General features: G+C 36.8%; 1 protein-coding gene across 1 annotated transcript in view; it reads left to right on the forward strand.

Moving 5' to 3' along the window:
* Positions 1 to 20,312, forward strand: part of CDC40 (cell division cycle 40) — a 37,732-nt gene that overhangs the window by 10,045 nt on the left and 7,375 nt on the right. The window contains exons 3-12 of the mRNA XM_063389795.1: positions 719 to 848; positions 9,721 to 9,804; positions 11,745 to 11,884; positions 12,478 to 12,574; positions 14,241 to 14,380; positions 15,941 to 16,015; positions 16,699 to 16,744; positions 18,078 to 18,179; positions 19,393 to 19,508; positions 19,592 to 19,725. Of these exons, the coding sequence (XP_063245865.1) occupies positions 719 to 848; positions 9,721 to 9,804; positions 11,745 to 11,884; positions 12,478 to 12,574; positions 14,241 to 14,380; positions 15,941 to 16,015; positions 16,699 to 16,744; positions 18,078 to 18,179; positions 19,393 to 19,508; positions 19,592 to 19,725 (1,064 nt within the window). The remainder of the gene's footprint in view (positions 1 to 718; positions 849 to 9,720; positions 9,805 to 11,744; positions 11,885 to 12,477; positions 12,575 to 14,240; positions 14,381 to 15,940; positions 16,016 to 16,698; positions 16,745 to 18,077; positions 18,180 to 19,392; positions 19,509 to 19,591; positions 19,726 to 20,312) is intronic.

The following is a 20,312-nucleotide window of genomic DNA, read 5'->3' on the forward strand; positions in this document are numbered from 1 at the left end:
TGCCTGGTGCCATGTGAACCACTTTTCATTTTGTTATAACTGGCAGACTATCTGAAAGATAAAAATAGCTGTTCAAGCATTTAACTTTTTTCCATATTTAACATCTTTGTAAGTTTGTCTTCTCTTTGACCAGGGGTTAGCTGTCCAAGTAGACAAGTACTGTATCAGTCTCAAATTTCTACGTTAGTTATGCTTTATGTTTACAAAACGTTTTGAGGAACCACATAAATTTGCCTTCTCATAGCAAGCTTGCAACATATCAAAGCCATGATGTGTGCAAACAAAAGTTTTTAACTTGCTTCAGTGCTGCTGTGTGTAAATGTTTTAGTTAGGGAAACCTAACGGGGGACAGCCTTGGGTTTTGCCTTCTGAGTGCTTGTGCTGGTCCCATCCTGAGTGGCAGTGTGTGCTGGTTCTGTCAAGTATCAACACGTCGAGTAGACTATATCAGCCTGAGCTCTGTGCCGGTAATACAGGCTAGAAAGTTCAGTCCTGAAATCAACTGTTCAGAACAACTATGTGACTACCGTGTGAAATAACAGATGAAAAAGCTTATTCAGCAGTCACAAAGAAATTTAAAGTTGAAGTGATTTTGCACTACCATTTTTGAAAGATGGATCTCTTTTCTGTGTGGGTTTTTTTTTTTCTGAAGAAGTAAATACACAAAAATAACAAACTGCTAATTCTGCTCCACCTTGTTTTGACATTTTTGATGAAGTTTGGACCAGAAAACCCGTTTAGGACTCAGCAAATGGCTGCACCAAGAAACATGCTGTCTGGATATGCAGAACCAGCTCACATCAATGATTTCATGTTTGAACAACAAAGAAGAACATTTGCAACCTATGGTAAGTCCTTAACAGTGGAATTCATCTCCATCTTTATCCTACCCAGGTTGGACAAATTATGATGGTCTTGATAGAACAATTAATTGGACTGTAACTTCTGTAAATTGCTTTTTATCAGAATTAATAAAATAGGAAGAGGCTTTTGAATAAGAATCCATATGAATAGACATCATAGTATTTATTTTGGAAAACACATTTTGTAATTCCCTTTTGAACTGTAATCCAGTGTATTATCTCCTAGCAAGCCCCTCTTAATTAATCCTTCCATTAGCTGCAACAAGTATACAAAACACAAATCAAAATTTCACACTTCTCACATGACTAACTGTAGATCTGTTATGCAAATAGATTCTTTCATGTGATTCTGACTCTCTCAAAACCGTAAGGAAACCTTACTGAGTTGTCAGGTTCTTCAGTGGTTGCCTCTTGGTACAAACTGAGTGAATTGGATTTGCAAAGAATGGGAATGCAAAACTGAAATAGTCATGGAAAAGACAGACCCAAAGAGCTCTGTTGGTGGTCAGTGTAGTAACTGCTTTCTTATTTTGAATAACATTTTCTCTTGTAAATAGTGGCACTTGAAAAATAAAACATATGAGTCTTGGGGAAGCTTGAGGTTCAAGCAGACTTTTTATGAACTGTAAGAAAAATTGATTTTTTTTTGTTTTAGATAGGAAAAATATGGAAAGACTGTGGATTCTTAACATTCTTTTGCACAAATTTGAAACAACATAGCTTCCATGTGTTTACATATAACAATGGTACATTTTTTTCCTGTGCTTCATTGTAAGCTTTCATTTCCGTTTTAAGTTTGATTGCAAGTTCAGATGAAGTATCCTTTATCTACTTGAAATTGAGTTTATTAGGCAAGATCTGATCCTGTGTTAACTTAAAATGTCACAACACTCAACTTTTTGCACAACAGATGTGCTTCTTTCTTTATTCATATTTACCTTCAAAATACTTGCAAACCATTTTGCCTCAAAAATCACCTTCCTAAATATATATCCTTAATTTCATTAGGGCTTTATGCATACCTGAATTCACTTACTGCATTCTGTGATTCATGAGATTGGGACTTTGTTGCTAACATCTGTGGTAGCTAGGTATTACAGTGGAAGAAAACACCTAACATCAGAAACTATCCCACTCTCAATTTTTCCTTGTACTTCAGTTTTATTAGAAGCTTTCTTGTAAATGTTAAAAATTAATATACATTAATGACAGTCTTTCTCTTACATTGATTTAGCTAGTAGGTACATTTCACTGAGTTGTTAGGATGTCGAATATAAGCAAAATGACAATGTTAAGGAATGGATATCTAGTTTCATAGCATAATTTGAATTTATTTGACTGTAATTTTGATATTAGAACTTGACAGACAATACAAGTAGGAGCCTCTATTCGATCTGAATAGACAGATTAGATTTTGTTCTGTGAAATTAAATGTAACTTTTTGTGGGTTGAAATTAAATGTAACATTTTTGTGTGTGTAAAACAGATACTGGGAAAAAGTGCCTGTAGGCATACAATGTTTCATTTGAAGTTTTTTATTTGAGAAGTTTTATTTGGAGAAAGATAAAGCTAGTAGGTCTACTCAAAGCTACTTCTGTTGGTTATGTCATCACTGTATATCAGCTATCTTGAAAGCTGTAGCAAAAGTATTTTTAAACCTTGTAACACTGGCAACGGTGCAGCTATCATTCAGCTTTCTAGAAATGTTCAATAGATAATGATCTGGATAGAGTGACAATGGAACTATGAAAATGCTGAGATAAAGGCAATTTAGACAGCAAGAACCAGCACTAAGAAGCTGAAGTTCAAACTAGAAGATGCAGTAAGGGAGCAAGATATTCTGGCTCAGTAGAAGATCTGTTAAAAACAGCATTTCTTTAAGTTGTCAGAAAGTTATTTATTGACATTTTCAATACTCTCTTTGTCCATTTGGAAGGATGTAATAAATATCTTCTCAGAAAACACCAGGAATAAAAATGCAAGTAAAATTGATAGGCATAAACCCAAGCCATAGATCTTTTTCAAGACTGAGTCATAACCTGTTAGAAGAACAGGAGTAAACCTCCCTTTTAAAAGCTGCAGATCTTGAGACTTCTGGTCTCTGTTACTCTGCTTAGCACCATTGCACTAAGGCAGGAGGTCTCGAACACATCTGCAGTAGCTGGCAAGTGACTGTAAATGAAGGATGAGTGTTGTAAATGAGATCCTGTATCCAAAACAGCTCAGCTGTCTCAGTGTCTTTCACCAAAAAAAAAGCTTTATAATATATATAATCCTGAAAGTTGATACATATTCATTGAGAAACCTGTACATTAATCACAAACAAAACCCAAGTATTTTTGGCAACTAGTCTTTCTTATCTACTTCTTGTGCAGTAAATATTTACTCTTAAAAGTACATTTTTCTTGTGATGCTTGGACAACTGAGAACATCCATGCTGTCATTGACTGAGGGTCCTTCCAGCCCTTTATTCCATTAGACAAGTGGCCACCAATGGATATCTTGTGAGGAGTAGAAGAAGGAAGCAAGAAAACAGTGATACATCTGAATACTTCTTTTCAATATGCAGTCTGTCAACCAAGAGCAATGCTTATATATTTATTAATTTTCAGACAATTTGTTGGAGATTTTCTGTTTTTTCTTTTTGAAAACTTTTTCAGCTGCTTCTTGAACCCATATAATTTTTCTTTGTACAGCAATCTTTTTCAGGCAGCTCTGCAGCTTAGCAGCTCCTTATGTGAGGAAGTATCTCTGTTTCAAACTTGTGGAACTTAACAGCTTTCTAGTTTGACTTCATATCTCCTAATCTCTTATGCTGGAAAACAAAATAAACAATCATTTTTTATTCACCATTTCTGTGTGATTTCTTATTTTATAGATCTTGGCCATAGCTTCTTGTCAGTCTCCTTTTGTTTTTTTCCACCTGGATAGATCTGAACAATCTTCTTGTTCCTCAGTTGCAGCCTTTTCATGCCTATGGCTGTCCTTGTCTCTCTTTATCTCTTCTAGTTCCACTGTATTGCTCCTAAGATAGAGAGCAAAGCTGTGCACAGTGGTTACATGTTAATCTCACTGAGAATTTGTTCTGTGAGTAACTAGCTCAAAGCTACTTGCTCCATTTTTCCAGATCATTTGTCAGTATGTTGAATGTCATGGGCCTGAGCATGAATCCACCAGCAACTTTCCCATGCTGTGCAAGCCAATCATTTATTCTTGGCAGTGTTTTAATAACTTTTCATCAATTTATCATGTTTGTAAACATGTGAGTTTTTTAAAGTGTCTTTGAGGCACCCTGTAATCAGTCTAACTTGATTTTGTGAAGCTATCCAAGATAAACTAAGCTTTGCTCATTCTCAGGATTGTCACCTCAGAAATATTCTGGAGGTTTTGTCAATGTAATTTACCTGTAGAGACAATTGTGATGTCTGCTCTCCTGCAATATATAATGCTCATCCAAGTGCATACTCATTTTCTTTACTGTAGTTTCTACTTGAATCTTCTAACCACACAAATGTCTGGCAGGTTGAGCTGTAGTTCTCCATATCTCCTCTGAAGCGTCTTTTGAAAGACAGCATTGTATTTGATACATTCCTTTTCTGTCACGTTGAGGTGAGAGGATCTGCACTGTGGTTTGACTTCAGATCTCTTGGGTGACTGCCTCTGATCCTGATGTCTTGTTACCACTTATTTGACTCTTTAGTTTCCTGGCATTTCACTTTGAGGTAGGTACAGTGTCAAGTTGCCCATAAAGAAAGGGTCTGGCACAGGAGTCTACCCAAGCTCCACCATAATCAACATGTGTTTGATACAACCCTCACAGATGCTCTTTTTAGTCCTTGATCATCTGTTGGCCTGCACACTGTCGGGTACACTTTCTGTCCCTGCCAGTTTTGACAAAGGACAAGTGTTAGTTTTTATATCTTTTAAGATTTCCATTGCTTTTAGGGGCAGGCTGCCTTAGTGTAGTGTTTATTTTGTCTTCTGGAGTTTAGTCTTTTATTTTCCACATCTGGATGCAACTTCAACTCCTTGAAGAATAGTTTCTTATTTCTAATGGTTTCTCTTTCCTTACAATTCAGCTGTGCACTTCCTTCTGGTTGCTTTAAAGCCATCTTTTATTAGCTGGCAGGCATTAGGGTTTTTTTCTCCAACATGGTGTCTTTGAAGTGCCACTGCATTTGAAGAAGGCTTTACCCTTTGGTGCTCACTTTCTGTTCCTTTAAAAAATCTTTTCCTAATATAACTCTCCTGTTTTGAGATAGAAATCATTGTCGTAAATGTCTTTATATCTTCCCTTGCTTTGTCAACAATGCCGGTTTTATACCCCATTATGGACATTGTTAAAATGTGTGTCCTTAGAAAGAATATCTTAAAATCAAGTTTCCTGCACTGCTAAGTTGCCTTTTTTTCATGTGAATCTCTGGTGTGACTGCTTCATGGTACAAGTACATTGTGTAAAAGTCATCACATCTTGGTGTGAGATTTTTCTCACACCAAGATGTGCAAGGAGATGACTAAAATATGTCATTATTACTATGCTTCTTTCCCCAGCAACTGTTGTTTAATTTCTGTTACCATTTCATGGTTACTGCATTTTCTGTCTTAATGGTCACTCTGGGAGTTCTGGCAACTGTACTCACTACTACTTAGACCTGAAATTTCAGTCCACAGGATCATTTAATGCTCATTAACACTATTAACTTGTTAATCTGATTTGTCTTTAGGCTTTCTATGGCATAGAGCATGTTTTTCTCGACTGGCAGGACCATCTTATTCTGTATTCTTTTTACCTGGTAAAGCGTTTATTCTATCCAATTACATCAGTACTGTCCTACCAAATCCATTAGTTTATTATTTTAAAACAAGATATTTCAATGTTATGGTGTATTATTTTTAGCCTCTGTAATATTGCATGTGTGCTTGGGTTTTCCATTTCCCTGCTTTCAGTTTAAATAGGATTCTGTGATTATTACTGTCTCGGTTACCTGAGATTTCAGATTTCTGTGCTACCTTTTCCTTGAGGATATGGGTTTCTAAAGATTGTGTGCCATTGCAAATTGCTGACTTTTCTTTAGGTACTTTTTAAGTATTATATTTCTTTAAGTATTCTTTAAGTACTCCAGCTATTTTATCAAAAAGTACTCTTTCAGCCTTCTCAGTGCCATCTGCTTTTTAATTTAAATGAGACCTACCCGTCTCAGTAAGGCTCCCTTTATTCCGGGAGTTTTGGGAAGTGAAGTTGTCACAGGCACTGGAGATGTTTTCCACATTAGGGTTAAAATCTGCAATGGCTGAGAGAGCTGGGGCTGTTTAGCTTGGAAAAAAGGAGTCCTAGGTGGGAGACCTTATTGCCCATTACAGCTAACTGAAAAGTGTATGCTGATGGCATAATCCATAAAAAACATTGAATAAAATAGTCCAAGTAAGCATTTGATGATCTTCTGAAAGGTCCTCTCCCAGTTTAATGGAAAGCTATTAATAATTGTTCTGTGGGAGTCTGACTTTTTAAATTGGTAACCAGTTTTGCATACACAGTCCTAGGTAATCTACCCTAGTTTGATTCCATTGATGTAAGCAGCCTTCTTATTTTAATTTCAACTATCAAATGAAGGCTGTCTTTCTAGAAAATAAAATTCCCCTTCACAAGACATTGTGATTAAAAATGCTTAACTAGCATTATTTTTTCACTGTTGTATTCCTTGGAGCATGTCAAAAAAGACTAGGAAATCCTAACATACAGCATATATTTATTCTTCTGTATCTGTGCTCTCAGCTGAAGGAGTCTCTTTTCTTGAAAATTCCATATTGAGTATTGATAAAAGAGTAAATATATGAGCACATATACATTTTCAGAAGCAGAATTATTTTTTACATGCTGCACACACAAACTGTTCATGAATATTTTAGCCATTTCATAGCTATTTGAGCATCAGTGCTCATCCTAGAAGTGGACTGCTTCATTCATGCAACATTTAGTATTTTTAAATCTCTTCTTCACAAGATATTAATGTCCATTTTAATAAGAAATAGTCTTCTCTCCATGAATCTCAAAGCTCTTTATGAGTAGTCAGTAACTTGGTTATAGCAGGATTATGTCATCACTAACACTGATATTTTAAGAGCCTAAAATAGCTGCCTTGGAAATAACACTTAGGGTTTTTTTTTTTAATCTACTCATGTTATATGCAACACCTACAGTCTCTGTTACCTGTTAACAATTGTAGGCACTTTATTCTCTTATTACTTTGATTCTGCAGAGATGCCAGTGCAGAGTGGATTAGTCCAGCTGTATTTTCCTTCATACCTGAGCTACCTTGGGTCTCTGTGTGCTGCATTGCACAGTGCAGTGTAAACAGGCTTTAATTAGCTGTCTTTCTGGAGTGCACATCAAAGTCTAATTATTTAACCAACCATTTTCAGGTGCACTGAAATTATAGATGTAGGTGGAATTGTATCCTTCATTGCTCAAATGTTGCAGGAAATATCTGCCTGCTAACTAAAACTGAAGGAGACAGAGAAGTCAGGGCACATTATGTGGGATACCAGCTGAGTAGGATAAAAGCAAGCTGTCTTTTGCAGCTGCGTTTAGGAATCCCAGCCAGAAGGAAAATATTCCCTTTCACATATCCACTAGAAAGTAGAAATTGTTCAGAGCTTTTCTATGAGAATGATGCTGGACCGAATTCAACTCAACTATAAGAAGTCTCCACTTCCACGGGAAGCTGTGCTTGGCCCAGGGGCCCTATTCATGGGAATACTGTCCCTCTTTTACAAGTACCAAGCAAATAGAGTCCCGGAGATGGTGTCAATACAGTTGGAGGACAAGTAAACCACTGTATTGATTTTGACAGAAATCCAAAGTAATATCTCTCTACTGTTAACAGAAACCTTATACCTTGGAAGAGAACCCATTGAAATAGTGGCTTAGTAAAAGCAGGCAGCTAAATTAGGGGAAGTCTGATTGCAGTGTTGGCTCAGTTTGGTTATCCATAGAAGTAAATCCTACTAAAAGTCTAGAATAAGTTATTTTATTGTTTAGCAGAGGAATAGTGGGAATGTATATTTTGTAAGATGCCAGTGGTGTAAATTTCTCTCCCTGTATCGTATGTATTCGTGGATCATCTGGACATACGTTGTTCCACAGTTGAGTCTTACCAGGTTTGAAATTACAGGGCTGGTCAGCAGGTAGAATACTTTATTTGGATGGGAATACCTGCTGTGTTCTTGGAATGGCTCTTCTACTAATTTCAATAGTACTTTTTTTTTCCAGCATCTAAAAAGAAAGTACCTGGACCATGTTCTAGGAGAGTAGTCTTTCTGAAAAATGTTTGGGGAGACAATCTCCTTAGGCTGTTGGAATAGTGTTGATTGGTTCTCAACTTGTATGCATTTGTATGTGCCTTTATGAGCTATTGGTCTCCAGAGTGACTGGATAATCTCCCCCTGCTCATGATTGTCTCTGTGAATCAACAAAAATACAGGAATTAGACTGTTTGCTGTAGGATTTAATTAATTATGTGTGTGTGATTACTTTTACTAGTGGTTTAATATCTTTCTTTTTCTTTTTTTTCCATCCTTGATATAGAGAAATTCTCATTGACTCCTCAAGAGACATTTTGTCACTTTAATATTTAATAAAAATTGGTGTTATGTCCACCAGGGTGCACTCTTTCCCAAAAAAAAAAAGCCATGGGGGTCAGTAAGTGTTCGGTGCACCCACCTGTTCCTTGGAATCTAAATGAATTTATTTGTCTATCTTATAAGATCATGCTATCTAGTTCAGGAGAAATGGAGAAAAAAAAGTCAGATATATGTATTAAAATTGTAAATATACTAAATAGGTACGAAATGCTAGTTCATTTTATAAATTATTTATAAGAGTAAAAGCAGCAGATTTTGTTGTGGTTGGGGTTGTTTTGTTTGTTTTGTTTTTATTGAGGCTCAATAACTGTAGTCAGGAAATGAAGATGTGAATACTTCATTCTTTTAAAAATTAAAGGCCATGACTGCTGCTTCTGGTCCCATCCACAGTAGTTAAAACAACTCCTTTCAAGCTGAAGCTTTCCCAGTTCTGGTAGGAGGAGGATTAAGTAATTTTTGCTGTGGGAGGCAGAATACACACAAAGCCCTAGAAAACTTCATTTGATTTATTTTTCCCCCCATCCCTGTCTTCTGCCTTCTAGCTGCTGCCACCCCAGGACTGCTGAAAATGGGCAGCCCTGTCTTTGGCCCAGCAGAAGTACTGGGCAGAGCAGAAGGCTGCTCCTGAAGCCAGAGGGCTCTGTGTATGCAGCAGCCACGGGCTGGTTTCCATGTGACTTACTGGCTTTGCAAACCAAGGAGCAGCTCCTGCACTAAAGCAGCATCCATTTAACATCCCGTGTCTCTGACATAAGATTTTGAGCTAGTCTTTTCCTTATGCCATATTACTGCAAGAAGAGGTTGCTGTGGCATTACAAAATCTAATGTTTGCATTGCAGCAAACTGACCTGAATTCAGTGTTGACCTCGCTTGTAGCAGGGGCATCCTGGGGTCCCTTCCCTCCAAATTCTGTGACTTGGCTTCTTGTGATTACCCACCCTTTATATCTTATCTTATGTATCTTGTGTTGTTAACTGTTGCCTATTACATTTATTTGTTTCTCTGTGTTGTGCAAATTTAAGCATTCTGACTGCAATATGTACTCAAGGGCCTCATGGTACTACTTCATTGTAATCTTTATACTCAGGCCAAGTGAAAAGTTAATCCCCAGCTTGTTCAGAGTTAATAGGAAAGAATTTTCGGAGGGACAGAGTAGTAAAAGTTGTACAAAACTGAAAAGCTTGAAATAATGGTATTTTTCTTCCTCTTGTTCCAGGTTATGCATTAGATCCCTCTGTAGATAACCCTGAAGCTGCTACCAAATATATTGGTTCTGTAGAAGAAGCTGAAAAAAATCAAGGTAATTAATTCAGAATCTTGTAAAAATTACTTGTATCTCTTAACTGTTTTCATTTCTTCTTTACTAAGAAATGGAATAGGCATTAGCAAAGGAAGGTATTACAGGAGCCTTACCCATGTCCAAAACCACAATAAAGAAGAGATGTGTTGCAATTTTAATGTGGAGGGGGAAGAGACATATTGGAGTGTTTTGTAGCAAATATTTCAGGTTGTCATGACAAATTTCAGAATAGGATTTGCAGTGTTCCATTGCATGAATACAATTTATCTGTACAATTTGAAACAGCTTTTTGGTCCTCTTAAATTCTGTCTTAGCTAACACTGTCATGTGTTTGCACCAGGATACCTGGATGTTGAGCTAATCACCGTAACTGCTCCTCGGGAGCAAACTGATCACTCTGTGTGCAACCTCTGGCACTCCTCCTGGGAAATGCATGTTATCTCTGCTTAGCAAAGTTAAGCTCTTTGGGTCATTTGGAAAAGAAAAACCACTGGAAGGTTGCCAAACGGTAACAGCGTGGCATGCCACTGGGAGGATTGACTACCAGAGGCATGGGGTTTGTAATTAATACTTTGATACAAGATATTTAACGCTCACAGGCACTTGTTCGCATTGGAAAGCTGTACCTGTGGAAACGTTATGGTTGTGCTGTCCCTTGCATGTCTTTTTCAAATGTCCTATTCACATGGGTATACAAAGGATCTTTATTTCTGTGTCCTGTTCCTCAGAATATAGCCAAGCTTACTTCACTCTTTCCTTCCAGAGAAGGAAATGACTAAAATTAAACCATTAAACCGTAAAAAAAAAATTGAAAAACCCTTTTCATAACAGAATTTCGTACTTCATTTTAAGAAAACCCTTGATTAATGTGTGATTCCTTCTGATCACTACTTGACTTTTTACATTGCCTATTTTACCTTTGTTTGTGTAAAGCTTCTTGTGTCACTTTTGCACTAGATGAGTATTACTGCTGCTGCAGAAAAACATTGTTTGAAAATTGAACATAATTGTATATACAAGCTTGAAAAACTTAAAAGATGTTAAAACAATTACCTAAAGGTTTTTTTCCTCCCATAGCTATACTGTACAGTGGTCTGGACACATGAAATTCTGAGGATGCAGTATTTGTGAAAAGCTAGTGTTTCTAAGGAAAAACAAGATAGTGCTTGGAGGGAGATGACTCAATAGTGACAGACTTTTTCAGAGGGCCTGTGGCAATAGGACAAGGGTAGTGATTTTAAGCTAAAAGAGGATAGATTCAGACTAATTGTAAGGAAGAAATTTTTTACAGTGTGGTTGGTGAAATATTAGAACAAGTTGCCCAGACAGGTAGTGGGTGCCCCATCCCTCAAAATGTTCAAGTTCAGGTTACGCAGGACTCTGAGCAACCTGATCTAGTTGAGGATGTTGCTTCTCCTTGCAGGGTGGTTGGAGTAGGTGACCTTTTAAGGTTACTTTCAACCCAAACCATTATATAATTATGTGATTTTTTTTTTTTTAAATAAAGTACACAGTTGTGGTTGGGGTTTTGGGACACTTGTCTTATTTTCATTTTGGGACTTTGTTTTTCAAACTGAGATGGTTCAGAGAGATCAGAAGCCAAGAAGACTTTACTTTCAAAAACTACACTGTCAAAAGCATGAAAATTGATGTATTCAAACAGTCTGCAGACTTACTGTTAAAAATTTATGGTTAACGTGCATGGTTAACAAGCAAGGATACACAGTTTAAGTGGTTGCTCTGTCACTGTGCATAGTTAGCAGTGTTCATAGTTGAAAAAGTAAGCAATGCTTTGGCCAATTTTGCTCAAATACTTTTTCCATGTTGTCCTTTATACTGAAAGGAGCGGTGGTGGTGGCTTTTTCTTCTAAACTGACTGTGGTGTAACCTCTGATGTATTCTGTGTTAGCAGTTAGCCAGTGTATTGCTTCCTTCTTCAGGTTTAACAGTGTTTGAAACAGGACAGAGGAAAATTGAAAAAAGGAAGAAATTCAAGGAGAATGATGCATCTAACATTGATGGTTTCCTGGGACCATGGGCAAAGTATATTGATGAAAAAGAAGTAGCCAAACCTTCAGAAGTAAGTACTGCTTTAACAAAACTGATACAAATTGTCACTGCATGGCAGTGGTTTCAACAGAGATCCAGCTGCACTAGGGCTTGTCCAAGCAGATCCATGCTATGCTTTGGGGTAATGGAAACATTTTGGGTGATATGTCCAAATCAGATGTTCCAGAAATTCTGCATTCAATTATGTGGAACACTTTTTGGAAATCTATGTGTAGAGTCTGATTAAAAGAAACAGTTTTGGGGGAAAAAAGTGAAAGTAAAACTTTTATGAAAAGAACTGGCAAATGAAAACACTGAATAACACACACACAAATACACACACCATGAACTATCCAAGCAACAGATATCCTTCTTGTCCAGTCAGTGCTTAGCTTTAGTCTATGAATGAAAAGGTAATAGTTCTTTTTGGTGTACATAGCTTTCCAATCCTTTATCGTTTTGATAGGGATATTCTCTTTTTTGATGCTTAGAAATATTTCTAATCTTGTTTAGCAAATAAATATGTTTTTATTAGTGAGTAAATAGTAACTACTACAGTTCTGGATTTTGTTACATGATTCTGAATGCTGATTTTTTTAAGAGGTCATGTTTTATTTTTTCCAGGAAGAGCAGAAGGAGTTGGATGAAATAACAGCTAAGAGGCAGAAGAGAGGAAAACTAGAAGATGATAAACCTGGAGAGGAGAAGACTATATTACATGGTAATGGCATCTTCCTGGCTGTTCTCATTTTCTAGCTTGCTGTGTTTTCTTGCCTGCTGTGTTAATTAGTAAGGATGGCAGACAGCCTCAGCACCTTGACGTTTCTGTATTGGAGATAACAGCACTCGCAGGCAAAAGTATAAAGGACAAGGAAAGAGATAAATAAACTTGGACTAATTCCACTTCATACTGTGAAGAGCAGTGTGCAAATGTCATTTTTCAGGGTACTGGTTTTATTTATTTATTTCTGATGTTACTAGATGCACATATCCCTTTCCTGTTTCACAGAGCACGCATATTGAAGTTATGAGTTTGGCTTAGTTTCAGCTTCAGAATGACTTTAGTTTTATGTGTCAGTATTTTCATCAGCAGGTTGGGCTCTGAGTTATGGTTTATGAACAGTTTAGAAAATCACTTGGACTTTATACTTCCTCAATTTTTCATGTAAATGTTCTTGCTGTCATACTATGAATAATTGTGTATCAATTAATTACCCTGCAGAAGCCTGCAGTATGTGGTACCTTCAAAGAAAATGGTTTGGTAATTAAGTAAAATTCAGTAACTTTTTGAAACTTACTTCAGCTGTCTACAGACAAAAGAACTGTGTGTTACACTGCTTAGTGCAGATAGTTTGGTAGGCAGGGTCTCTCTTTGTGTACCAGTTTCTACAGCCAGCCTCACACGCATGAGCTGTGAGCATCCTTTCTAAGGTGTGCTGAGGAAGAAATGGTGGCTGTGAGATAAGCGTTGCTGACATTGGAATACTGTTCTGTTTACGTGTAGTAGTTCATGGGGGTATTTATTGAACAGCACTGAGCACAACATACGTGAAATTTTTGCCACTGTGACTTCTATGGGCTAATTATTTTGTATCCAAGTTTTCACGCTCTCTACCTGAAATTTCACAGTGAAAGACCTTGTCATATAAACTGTGGTCTTCTCACATGCAAATATTCCAGAAATACTCCATTTTGAAGATCTGTTTAAGCATGGATACTGTGCAGGATTACAACCAAAACTGCCATAACAATATTCCAGAAACTGAGAAATTAATTCAATCAGTACACAGTTTATGGCCATAGCTACCCAACATACGTCTACTCTGAAATAATCCATTTTCATGCATAATGCATCCCTGTGTTTCTGATTGCCCAATTGCTTCTTAAATCTAGTTAAAGATCAGGTGTTGCCTGCTGCTGACCAATATTGGTTCATGCTGGACAAATTAATCTTTTTTTCCTTGATTTGTAATTCTGTTGACATGACTGACACAGCACAGAGCTGGCCAGAATGTGAGTTGCAAGCAGATGTCAGGGTTAGAGTTGCATGGGTTAATCCATGTAGCGTTAGTGTAAGCAAAGTCTTTTTGGTCAGGAAAACTCTCTTGCTGTTTTGAGGATGAGTAAAATGGATAGAAGAAAGGTTGTCTTAATATTTGAATTGTAAGATTCAAGGCAGACTTCACTGAAATGACTTAATTTAACTGATGTCAAATAATTCCACATCTGTATGAAGAAGCTGGTTTTTCTTGTACCCCCTCTCTCATCTCACCCTCTACAGCAGAGCAGTTGTGTTGAGAAAACCATAATTTTGTGAGTTGTTGAGACTTTCAAAGATTAAACTTCTTAAAATACGCATTCTCAGAGTTCTGTGTTTACTTTTTCAGTTAAAGAAATGTATGACTATCAGGGGAGATCTTATCTTCATGTCCCTCAAGATGTTGGAGTTAATCTCCGTTCTACAGTACCACCTGAGAAGTGCTATCTTCCAAAGAAACAAATCCATGTGTGGTCTGGGCATACAAAGGTAGGAATGTTTGTGAGCATACAGCATAACAACCCATTTAATTTTCTGTCTGCAGCTAGTACTTTCTATAAAACTGAAGAATCAGTAGAAGTAAAAGAGTATTTTCCTCTTTACTGTACTCTGCTTGTAATTGGTTCTGTTACATGCTCACACAAGGTGTTTGCCTGCTCAGTTGCAGTTGCCTAGCTGCAAATAGTTTTGTGTTAACATAGTGACTTCCTGACCTACCTTAAAGGGAAGAGTATTATTCAGTGACTTCTGGGGGATTTGAAGTGTTCTCTAAACTACAATGTGAAGAACAATAAGGCTAATTCTAGAGATTCCTAAGGATGTTTGGGGTTTGAGGGTTTTTTGTAGTAAGTGTACTTTTGGGCTATTTCATATTAAACTTAGGTAAAGTTACATAGGTTTTGTGATTATGGTGCATCTGCATTACAGCTCTCCCAAATATAGCTAATACCTTTGAGAGGAGTGTCTTTATAAAAGTTTTCTTTGATGCTACTTAACAGTTCCTTCTTGTGTCCAAAACAATATACACACTTCTAGTATTAGAAGTGTTTCACTGCTCAGGGTTGTATAGCATACACTCAATTTGCTGCTTCTTTTGCCACTAGTTTGAAGTAATGCTTGAGGGGGGGAGTATGCTGCACTGCAATGGACATCACCTTAACAGTATCTGGAAGATGAAAGCAAGGAGGACACAGGGAATGTTCTTAGCTTTTACCCCTTTTTTTTTTTTTTGGTTGAATCACATCTCTGAGCTCTTCTTAAATGATTGCTGCATCCACAAGCTTATAGGTGCAGTTTATCAGGGCTTTCCAAAGCTCTAGGCCTTCCTCTGCCTATTATCCTGTTACAACAGACTGATGTGTAAAATGGCTTTTTCCTTCCAACAAGATGAATAATGATATTGATGAGAGAGGCAAAAGAAAAATGAGCTGACGAATTTAGAAAAACTGGGGGATAGAAGTAGACAATAATAGGGAGGATCAAGTACCCAGCTCCAGTCAGGGGTGGGAGGAGGAACTGGATGGCATATGAATAGAGTAATCAACATGAAATGGAAAGGAGGGACATTAAAACCACGAGTACTTGGGAGTTCTTTGGACTCCTCAGAAAGGAGTACCTAGAATACAGACAGCTGTGCCCAGGAAATCTGAGCTCAGTGGGTAGAAGGCACTGGTAGTATATGTAAGAAATTGAGCTGCCCAAAACTTTTTTTTTTTTAATTCCATACCTGCCCCATCTGAAAAGACTTGTTAGGTTGTCCCCTAACCCCCAGTTTGTATTTATTTGGTGTTTACCACAGTAGTGGTGTGGATGTTGAAGGAGGTTATATACACAGCCATTGAAGTGAATAATTTATTTTTTCCAATAACATTTGTTCAAAATACATCACCGTTTCTCAAATGGAATGTGGGCAGATTGTTTCTTTTCTAGATACAGTATCTGTATATTTTATGAAGATAAGCTTTAGCTTTTTGCTTGGAAAAGAGGGCAGATGAACTGAGGAAACATCTAGATGATCCACTTACTGTTAACATCTATTCTTATTTACAGGGTGTCAGTGCAGTCAGATTGTTTCCTCTGTCTGGACATATACTGTTGTCTTGCTCTATGGATTGCAAAATTAAGGTGAGTTATTTTTCTATTTTCATGTACACCTTTTATACCATCATGGAATACAGACAGTGAATTTTAGGATACGTAAATATTTGGTACTTCTACCGAATACCTGTTGTCTGTGTTGCTTTTCTTTTTCTCACCTAATTTTTAAATTGTAAATTCATTGGAACAAAGATAGAAATAGTGCACAAGCCTGAGGCTGTTAGAACAGTGTTAGTTGTTTTTTAATAGCCTTTAGAAGGTCACAGGTTTCTCGCGTTATTGCCTTTGTTGTTATATTAATTAATATTCTGTGAAGCCTAGTTTTACAACTAACAACAGGTCTCCAATTAAGTCTTTTACTGAAGCAGTTGTGGTGTGAACTAATCTCACTTCAGTCCAGCATACATCAACAGAAAGCTGATGTTTCGGGGTTTTTTTTAAGTAGCAAAACCTTAAGTCAATTAAGTTGGAATACTTTTTTCTAAATTTGTCATGTTGATATGGGAGTTTTAGTTATTCCAAGGGGATTTTGCTAACACAAAGGTGACAGCGTTCCAGTGAGTTTCTGGATAGATTGTGATTAATCAGTACGTGGTATATGTTTGTAATTAATTTCTTAAAAGATGTTGTCATATATATATTTGCACTTAATTTCAGCATCATTCCTGTTTAACAATTGACATATTTCCTTCCCATCCTTTTTTTCCTAGCTATGGGAAGTATATGGTGATCGAAGATGTCTACGAACGTTTATTGGTAACAGTCTTTTTTTAAACTCATTTATGTCTAAAACAATTTCCTTGATGAGTATGATTTAGGTGAGTTTATTAATTTGTCATAGAGATGACTTGTGTGCATCCAAGGAATGGTTGTTCAGAATGATCTTGGTATTAAGAACTGAAAGAGATGCACATTTCATTAAGAACTTTGTCATTATCCCAAGCAATTAAATGTTGGTATGTAACACCTTACAGCCTTTAAAACAAAACATTAGTGTACTACAGGCATCAATACTTTATGCAAGACTCCTTTTCAAAGGCAAAATTTTGACATGAAATTGCCCTATCTTCATGCTGAAAACAGCAAGCCTCTGTATTTCACCAGTTGGGGGCATCTCACGGTCTCATGATCCCACCTTAAATAGGTCGTTCCATCTGTGCTGAGTTTTTAGTGCAAAAGCATGGGAAATCTTTTTGGTTTCAGGTGCAGCCTTTGTTCATGTAACAGGTGCTTTTTAAAGCAGATAGTTGAGAGAGAGAGAAATACAAACTTCTTAGCAGCCTTGAATGCAGAACAAAAGTAGCTGATTCTCCTATTGAAATAGGAACATTTCTAGAACATTGAGTGAATGTATGTTGAGTAACAAGAAAGAAGTCTTTTTTCACCTATTATTTCTGATGACAGCAGTGTGGCAAAGATGATGGCTCAAAAAAGGTTCTCTCTCAATAGACTACTCTTTCTGAACAGTGTGACTGTTTTTCTCAAAAGGTTCTCATTATCAACTAGATTTGCCTGCCATTTTGCTATATTTCAATTACTGTGTCAATGTTTAAAGTAAAAAGAACTGCAAGTCTGATGTGGTGGTCAGATAAAAGTATTGAGGCTGAGGGATAGCAAGGTTAACATCAGATGAAAGCATTCTTAGTTTTCTGATCTAATAGATCCAGTATTTTGTACCTCCTTTCTAATTATAAATGTTTCTCCATTAAATATGTCTCATGTAGTGTTTGTCTCTCCTCTTTTTCATTAGATGTTTCCATGTATTAGAGTGTTTTAAATTTCTTCTGAAGTTCTGCTTGTGTATCAATTTATACAAGTTTATACTTGTTTATCAAGTTGGTTCTGTTCTTAGAGGTGTTAGGGTGTTACAGGATTTTATTTTCATCATTCTTTACTTTTTCTTTCTCACTTCAATTATCCTTTACTAGTTCTAATTAAGAACTCCAATAAGTGATTTTCTTCTTCTCTTTGCACTGTCAGGGCATTTAACTTGAGTAATATGGGTTGGGATATTTTTTTAAAAACCCAACACATTAGTTCTAAGTATAAAGTATGAAAGTTTCCCATTGCATTTCTTTCTATTTTGTAGGACACAGTAAAGCTGTTCGAGACATCTGTTTTAACAATGCAGGCACTCAGTTCCTTAGTGCTGCATATGACCGCTATCTAAAACTCTGGGACACTGAAACAGGTAGGCTTGTGTTTGTAGGTGCTGTTATTTGGCTCTGGTTTTAATTAGTAGTGACTATAAAGATATTTTAACATTCAGGTTGTTTCCAATTTTCCTTCATATTGTTTTGTAGTTCACTGTTTAGGCTTTCATTGCAGGATAATTAGTCTTTTTTCACATATGTTTTGTTGTTATCTGTAATGGTGCAATTGACACAACCTGTATTTCATGTACCTTTTGAGAAGTTTGATAGTTATTTGTAATGCCAGATTTTTCAGCAAAAAGGTATCTTGCCAAATCATTTAATTGCATGTTTACATTTACAGGGAAAAAAACACTCTTTACACCTAAATATGCTGAGTTTAGAAAAGTTATCTCACTTGGTCTTTTGCTTAACCTGAAGAATACTCCAAATAAGAAAAGGTGGTGATAACTGAGTTGCTGGTACAGAGAGCTGAAGGGTAGGTCTGATGCTGTCATGCCTTGGAGATTCTCTAACATTCTGCTACAAATTGTTTGTTAAGTTAAAAAAAATACAGGATTTTGTCAGTATTCTTTTAAACCTGGGTCTCTTCCTAAGTCAGGAAGTTCCCATGTTTGAAAGAGCTGTTAGCTTTCTGAGTTAGCAGTGTCAGTAATCTTATACAGGTGAGAGCCAGAAAGGTGTAAGTCTAATTCTCCAGTCTTGAGTCTGAATTTGAGTCTAACTCAGTTATTTAGACAGAGCTTTTGGATTAACATGGCTCCTGTAAGTCACAGATAACAAGTAATCAGGGTATTTGTGACTGAAGCTAAGAGGGGAGGTCAGGGCTTTATTTTGCAATTGGATTACTGTTACCCTTTTCTAAGGTTAGTCTTGAGTTCTTGCCCAAGTTTGCATCTCTTGTTGAGAAGACCTCCAATCCTAGGGAGGTGATGTTTTGCAAAGACGGTGGTCAGCTCATGATATCCTGAACGTGTCTATGTTCTTGTTATGTCCTGCTGGCATACAGTGTACTGAGCAATTGTATTCTTTGGGAAGCTGTAGCAAACTTAGAGAACAGTTTCTGTGTGTGCAAATGTCAGAGAAGGTCTAATCAAAGAGCATGGTGAATTCCACCCTCTAATTCTCTCAAGGACTTCAAAAGAAGTGTTTTCTGCTCTTAGTAAAGTGCTTTTTTTCAGTATCTGCAAACAACCAATCATCCCGCAGCACTTCCAACTTGATGCACTATAAATGGATTTTCTGTTGCAGGGCAATGTATTTCCAGATTCACCAACAGGAAGGTTCCTTATTGCGTCAAGTTTAATCCTGATGAAGATAAACAAAATCTCTTTGTTGCAGGGATGTCAGATAAGAAAATTGTACAGGTATGTCTACTCAATATTTATTTCTCTAAAAATACTGGTATTTAGTGGAAAACAGGTTCTTATTCTGACTCTTTTAATTGCAGTGGGATATTCGAAGTGGTGAGATTGTGCAGGAATACGATAGACATTTGGGAGCTGTCAACACCATTGTGTTTGTGGATGAAAATAGAAGGTTTGTGAGTACATCTGATGACAAGAGTTTGAGAGTCTGGGAATGGTAAGTTTAAAATTTTGAATTTTACCTCAAAGTATATTGTGAGCAAACTGAGAAGAGTGTTCATTTTTTAAAGTACACATAGTACATAGGCCATTGGAGTGTACTGAGCTCTAGCTAGCTCAGGAAAAGCTTTAAAACTCTGTTCTGACTTAATGCCTGAGACACTTCATTGATTTCCTCTTCCCTAAAGAAAACATAAGATCTGAACCACACTGCACTCTTTTAGTGGTCTCTGCTCTCTCCCTTTTCCCCAAGAGTGTATTAGTCCTTAAATTAACTCTTAAAACAATGTCTGCTCTATTGCAATTGGTGTGTTGGTTTTGAATGCTTTGAACTTGGACGTCCATAGTATTATATGGTATTTGGCCCATGTTTGAAATAATTAGTTTAGTGTAGCTTTATTCTGGTTTTCTGTTAGTCTGGCTTTTTGGCAATAATTGATGTACTCATCAATATGAGTACAATAGATGACAGAAAAAGGAGAGTCTGTCCAAGAAAAAATAATACAAAATATTTGAAATGGCTTCCAGTTTTTAACATTTAACCTGTGGATAAAACAGATCACTCCTATCTGAAATGTTTTTCAC

The sequence above is a fragment of the Prinia subflava genome, chromosome 2, assembly GCF_021018805.1.
Source record: "Prinia subflava isolate CZ2003 ecotype Zambia chromosome 2, Cam_Psub_1.2, whole genome shotgun sequence".
NCBI lineage: Eukaryota > Metazoa > Chordata > Aves > Passeriformes > Cisticolidae > Prinia > Prinia subflava.